General features: G+C 39.1%; 1 protein-coding gene across 1 annotated transcript; it reads left to right on the top strand.

The window, feature by feature from the left end:
• The first annotated feature begins 227 nt into the window (after window positions 1-227).
• Window positions 228-2,521, top strand: sox14 (SRY-box transcription factor 14). The gene is made up of 2 exons (XM_058404175.1): window positions 228-643; window positions 734-2,521. The coding sequence occupies exon 2, from the start codon at window positions 736-738 to the stop codon at window positions 1,468-1,470; it is 735 nt and encodes a 244-aa protein (XP_058260158.1). The 5' UTR covers window positions 228-643; window positions 734-735; the 3' UTR covers window positions 1,471-2,521.
• The last annotated feature ends 3,812 nt before the right edge of the window (window positions 2,522-6,333 follow it).

Raw genomic sequence — 6,333 nt, 5'->3', positions numbered from 1 at the left:
AACTTAAACTAAAAGGATTTAGGGGATGAAGAAGAGTGGAGTAGCTGGCCCTCCTTTTATTCATGGCTCCTCAAATCTTTATTGGCGTTGTGATATGGTCTGCGCAGCGTGTGTGTGCGTGCGTTTGTGCGCTTGTGTGTGTGCGTGTGCGTATGGTGCGCGCGCGTGTGCATTTTGTCCGTAGGTGTTGCGCTAAGTGTGTGTGTGTGTGTGTGTCTTAGTGCTGATTGGGCGCTCAGGTTGGACAGTGAACGCCCTGCCGTTTATGTGCAGCCCAGCCTTTCAACTCCGCCGCCTTTTGGCTTCCATTCACGAGCTTTTTCTACTCATTTCCTAAGCCAGGTGCTTCGCAAAAGACGACAAACCTCCGAGAGGGAAGAGAAAACACACACACGCACACATACACACACGCAGACAGACACACAAACACCCAGAGTTCACTCGTCGACCACGGGACTTTTTTTTGCCTCACCTCGGCGGATTTTTGGCTGCTGCACACTGTGTTGAAGAGGAAAGAAACATTTACAACGATTTGCCGAAACTCGAAAGAGTTGCGCTGTTGGATTTTTTTCACCGATGTTTTTTTTACAGTTCTTCTCCGACTCTCCAGAAGTGGCATGATCGGCGTCCGTCAGCAAGACAGGTGAATTATTTTCTCCACTTTGTTTTGGTGGCATAAACATTTTGACGTTATTTTACAAGGACTGATCGGTGTTCGTGTCGCTTAAAAAAGCCATGTCCAAGCCGGCCGATCACATCAAGAGGCCCATGAACGCCTTCATGGTATGGTCCCGCGGCCAGAGAAGGAAAATGGCCCAAGAGAATCCCAAGATGCACAACTCTGAGATCAGCAAGAGGCTCGGTGCCGAGTGGAAGCTTCTCTCCGAGTCTGAGAAGCGTCCCTACATTGACGAGGCCAAGCGGCTGCGTGCGCAGCACATGAAAGAGCACCCGGACTACAAGTACCGGCCGCGGCGCAAACCCAAGAACCTGCTCAAGAAGGACCGATACGTGTTCCCTCTGCCCTACTTGGGCGACGCTGAACACTTGAAAGCACTTCCGGTTTCCGGTGCCGACTCGTTGCTGGCTTCCGGGTCGGAAAAGGCGCGTGCGTTTTTGCCTCCGGCGGCCTCTGCGCCTTACTCGTTCCTTGACCCAAGTCAGTTCAGCTCCAGCGCTGCGCAGAAGATGGCCGATATGCCACACGCCCTTGCCGCCGCTGCCGCCGGCTCGCTGCCCTATGCCTCATCACTCGGCTACCAGAACGGCGCTTTTGGCGGCCTGGCGTGTCCGGGGCAGCACACACACACACACCCGTCACCCACCAACCCAGGCTATGTAGTGCCCTGCAACTGCACAGCATGGTCGGCGGCGTCCAGCCTGCAGCCGCCCGTCGCCTACATCCTCTTCCCAGGCATGGGGAAGAGCGGCATCGACCCTTACCCGACGGCGCATGCCACGGCCATGTAAAATAACCATCCGAAAGTTGAGCAGAGAGACAATTTTGACTTTGGAAACTTGAACCACGTAAAACACACACTCTCACACACTCACAAAAAGAGGATCGAAGTTACAAGAGCAAACAGACAGTCGGGCTCTCCGAAAACTTCTACCGTGTTAAAACTAATGACACTTCTGCTCTTTGAACTTAAAATACGTTGAACCCCAAAAAGACGTTTCTCTCTGGAAACTCTACTGATGTAAAATAAATAAATTAATTAATAGCCACGCAAATGGGGGTGTTGAGCTCAGAAGAAAACGCACTTCTCCACGGAAAATTCAGTGATATTACCCTCTGTAAAAAAAAAAAAAAAAGAGAGAGAGAGAGAGAGAGAGAGAGAGAGGAAAAAGACATTTTTTGGGAAACTTGAATAATGTTAAAGAAAAAAAAAACAGGTCATAAAACAGTTATAGAACAGCAAAAAAGACACCGAAGACTTGAACCGCGTAAACTGACCTAAGTGTCGCACTTTGCAAGCTTGATCTCTGCGCTGCATGATGCGACCAGACAGAAGTGCAAAGCTTATTTTGTACAGAGGCCGTGAGGACTTTGAGAACTGGAGAAAAACTTTCGATTTTTCATCAAGCTCGTTTTTCCCCTCCGGACGTCTGCATGGGAACTTGGGAGTAGATGTGAGAGATCAAGGAGCCCTGAACTGTAAGAAATGTAAATGTTATAACATTTATTAACGGCTATCCGATTAAGGATGCCTTTAACTTTATTTATTATGTACATTTTTGATGCTATACTAATAATAATTTTGTTTCATGATATTATTATTATTGTTATCTTATTTTAAAAAGCCCATTTGGTTTGCACAAGTGACATTCACCCATCATATCTCTTGTATATTGTACTTATATTTTAGCACTCAGATAAAACGGTTTGGATCACGCTTAGAACTTTTTGAGTTGGATGAACATACGGGTTATATTGTTTATAGGCTATTTATCAAACTGGTGCATAAAATTAGACAAACTATTTAAAACATCAAATGGAAAAAATAATATCTTTTTTTTTCTAAACAACATTTTCTTTCTTTCTTTCTTTTTAAATTGTGGTTCAGTGCTAGTCACACGTTCAATTCATCTGAGGAAGAAAGCTGGAGATGGAAACGAAGCAGTTAATGTTGTGGTTTTATTATGATTATGATTATTTTTTAAATTGCGATGGTAATTTAAAAGCTGTACTAATGTTATGGAAAGGAAGATGTATCCAAATGGGTGATACCTCGATTCTTTGTTCATTTGCCTGAGCAAAGACATTTTGAATAAAGACAATCTGTCTTCAAAATTATACAAACGTGGTTATATTGACTATTTTCCGCATATTTCGACGAAATAATTTTGTGTTTAAAATCACTGTATAGGGTAGAAGTGAATTAACACTTCAAATAGGTTATATTTATACTTAAAATCTTGTTACACAAAATGCATTACTTCAATAATAATAATAATAATAATAATAATAATAATAATAATAATAATAATAATTTAAAATAATTTATTTGAATTCTTTTGATTCATTAAACCTGAAAATGGCTGACCTTCAATGATCTTATATGAGGTTAAATTTAAGGTAATAATTGCATGGACCAGTATGTGAAAAGTACTTAAGCTTGCATTTGCATTAGGATTTATGCGGGGGTGCAGCAGGAGTGTGTAAACAGCAAAGTGTGTGAGAGGGGAGAGATAACACTGAGATAACACCGCTGTCAAACCTTCGGCTTTCTAACTGGACTCTTTAGGGACCTTCGATCCAAATTAGATGGCAAAACAATTAAGGCCTTTCCGACAAACCCAACGCCTTGAACAAAAGACACGAATTACAATTTATCCTGACACTAAACAACAGCATCCACATGACTCAAGCCGTTTAGCATCTGTTCCGTTTTGGGCACAAGAGTAATAAAGCTTTGATTGTAATATTTCTGATGTAGGCACAAATATGTGCTTTGCATCTGATTGACATCATTAACACGGAAAAAAAATCATGTTATATGAATTATGTTATTTGAGTAATAATTAACACTTACAATGTTGTTTTAACAACTACAGAATTTATGTAAAATTCTATTAACACCTAATAATAACAGTCTATTTTATATTTATTTAATGAACAGTCTATTTTATACTAAAACACTCTAATATTGTTACTTAATAACCTAAATTAGCCTTTACAATATTTATAAGGGCTGTGTGCTGCTAAATGAACACATACACTACTATATATTTACTTTTAATCTCTCCTAACGTCAACTGACCAAAGCGCTGAACGTAATGAAGTGATGAATTCACACAGTGTTAAATCTAAACCAACTCCATACAGTAGAGAATGAACTCATTTGATGTTAACACGTGCTGTACAGAATTAACCTACAGTGCTCATTTGCGTCAAGCTGAATGTATGTGAACGCTGACGGTTGTCATTTCACCCCGAAGGGATTTTTCGTAAGCTATCACTTACAGGTTTATCTAGTAGCAGCGTCATCAAGGAATACCTTTTATTATTTCTGTTAATTTTCGATCTGTAATACTGACAGTGTAATCTTTGGGTTAAAGGCTATCTTGTTTCTGAACAGGTCAGGCTTCTTCACTTTGTGGGTGTGGGTGTGTGTGAGAGAGAGAGAGAGAGAGTGAGAGAGAGAGAGAGAGAGAATGTGATACTTAAGCGGCTCGGTTATGTGCTGATGTTTGGTTGTGTGTGTCACCCAAAGGGTTTCATGCCAGTCTGACCTGCTCAGCCTGCTCGACTCTCCTACATCGACACCCGCAGCACATGAACACACCTCAGCTCAAAATAAATAAGCTGATCGTACGTCTTTAACTACAACTCTTGATTAAGAGACAAACACTGGCCTGGCATAGTTTTTTTTTTAAACATAGCAATATTGATAGTGTTTATGTTAGGCCGACTGGATTTAAATGACCACTGATCTGGACACTTAACAGCTCTTCGAGTTTCATTCGGGAGAAATCCTTAATGGTTCTATAGAGAACCCTTCACCTGAGTGTTCCCCATTAGAAAGAGCTCTAGGAAGAATTGAAGTGAAGAAGCCTAAAAAGATAATTGAATAATAATTGAATTCATTTCTAAAATCTAATTCACGTATGTGATTCTAAATTGTAGGCTAGGTTTTAACAGTGTAGGTTTTCATTAAAGCTTGTTTATTTTAGATGTAATAATAAAAAAAAATGTGTTCATTGTCGTTTATTTTATTATTTGTTAAACTTAAAAAAGAAGAAGAAATTTTACATTTTTATTTAAAATTAAATAACGTATAATTTAGCCTGCGTGCGCGTGCACGTGAGCGCGGTCCGGTCCTATAATTTAAGCAGTTTTTTTTTTTTTTTTTTTTAATTTTCATTATTAAACCATATTCATAATCCACAATGTCATATATTGTTATATTTTGTTAAACACACAGGCAAAGGGTTATTGCGGACGAACGTTGCATCACGTTGCAACATCCAAACATGTCACAAGTATCTGTCAGTCTCACATCGGCGTATCCAATGACAAATAAGTCACATAATCACTATAATTCGTGCAGGTTTCTCTCCCCATATTGTATTTCGTAAAGCTAACATTTCTGTGATCTTCAGAAGCTATGTCTATGGTGTAAGAGAAAACACTCGCACAACAGTTTTTGGCTTTTGGCTGCAGAAACAGGCGGAGGATTGCGATTCACTTTTTGCCTATTGTCTCAGGTCTTAGGCAATGGGATTTGCACAGCGAGGTGTAATAGCATTACTGCATTAATTAAACACGAAAAAAAAATCATTTCACATCCAGATTGTTTACTTATCTGCCAAGAACACATGCTGGGCGAAGTTAAGATTCACCATTCTGCACTATTGCCCAAGGTGCAATTCAATATAAGGGGAGAAAGGAGGAGGGAGGGAGATTTTCTGTGACAGCTTTCCCTCTTATCTGCCCCTGTAAATGAGGGTGATACTTCACTGAACCCAAGTTTTACATCAGCTCCCCAAAGCAACTTTGAAACGTGCCATTAATAGACCTAATTCAAGGATCACTTTACTAAATGAAGGCTCACTTCCATAAATATATATGTAGCTCAATCAGGTATGCTCACTGATCTCAGTCTCAGTTGATCAAATTCAAAGCTCTGTAGACAATATATGGATGCCTCTGGACCTCTACATCTTGATAAAATGTAGTTTTAAAAAAGCAGGAGAAATCATTCGACACAGTCTGTGAAATATTCTAATTTAAAAATGAAGGTTCTTTTTTATATATATATATATATATATATATATATATATATATATATATATATATATATATATATATATGTATATAAATGATTTAAAGGATCATCCAGAATCCTTATAGTCACAATACATAACTTTTTTTTTATGATGGTGGTGTTTAGTGAAGTTGATAGTGCTACAACTGAGCAAATGTGTGTATAATTGGATGTTAATTTATAGCTGTGATCTTTTTGTTTTCTGTAAAATTCCAGTTTAGAGGAAAAATAATAGAAGGGAAATTATGATTTGACACTACAGATGGCCCTCAAAATCTTCTCTCTCATTCATTTAAAATTCCTCTGGACGTTTTTATTGTGAGCTGCGCCTTATCTATGCTGGACTCCTTTTTAGCTGGTGATCAGAGGAAAAAGAGCATAATTGTTCTTTATTTTTATTTAATTTCATGCCACAGCTAGTGCTTTCAGGTCATTTATAGGCTTAATTTAATGATAAAATCATTGAGGAGGAGGTCATGTAGAGCCTTTTCTTTTCTTCAAACACATTGAGACCAAAATATCAAACATGTGAAACAAAAGTAAAAAGGGGGCATGACACTTT

This window comes from Hemibagrus wyckioides, linkage group LG11 (genome assembly GCF_019097595.1).
Source record: "Hemibagrus wyckioides isolate EC202008001 linkage group LG11, SWU_Hwy_1.0, whole genome shotgun sequence".
Lineage (NCBI taxonomy): Eukaryota > Metazoa > Chordata > Actinopteri > Siluriformes > Bagridae > Hemibagrus > Hemibagrus wyckioides.
Note: the sequence above shows the minus strand (reverse complement) of the source record. Positions and strands in the feature narration are given on the sequence as shown.

What these genes read in the sequence shown, in the direction of transcription:
- sox14 (XM_058404175.1), top strand. Translation starts at nt 736, where the DNA reads ATGTCCAAGCCGGCCGATCACATCAAGAGGCCCATGAACGCCTTCATG.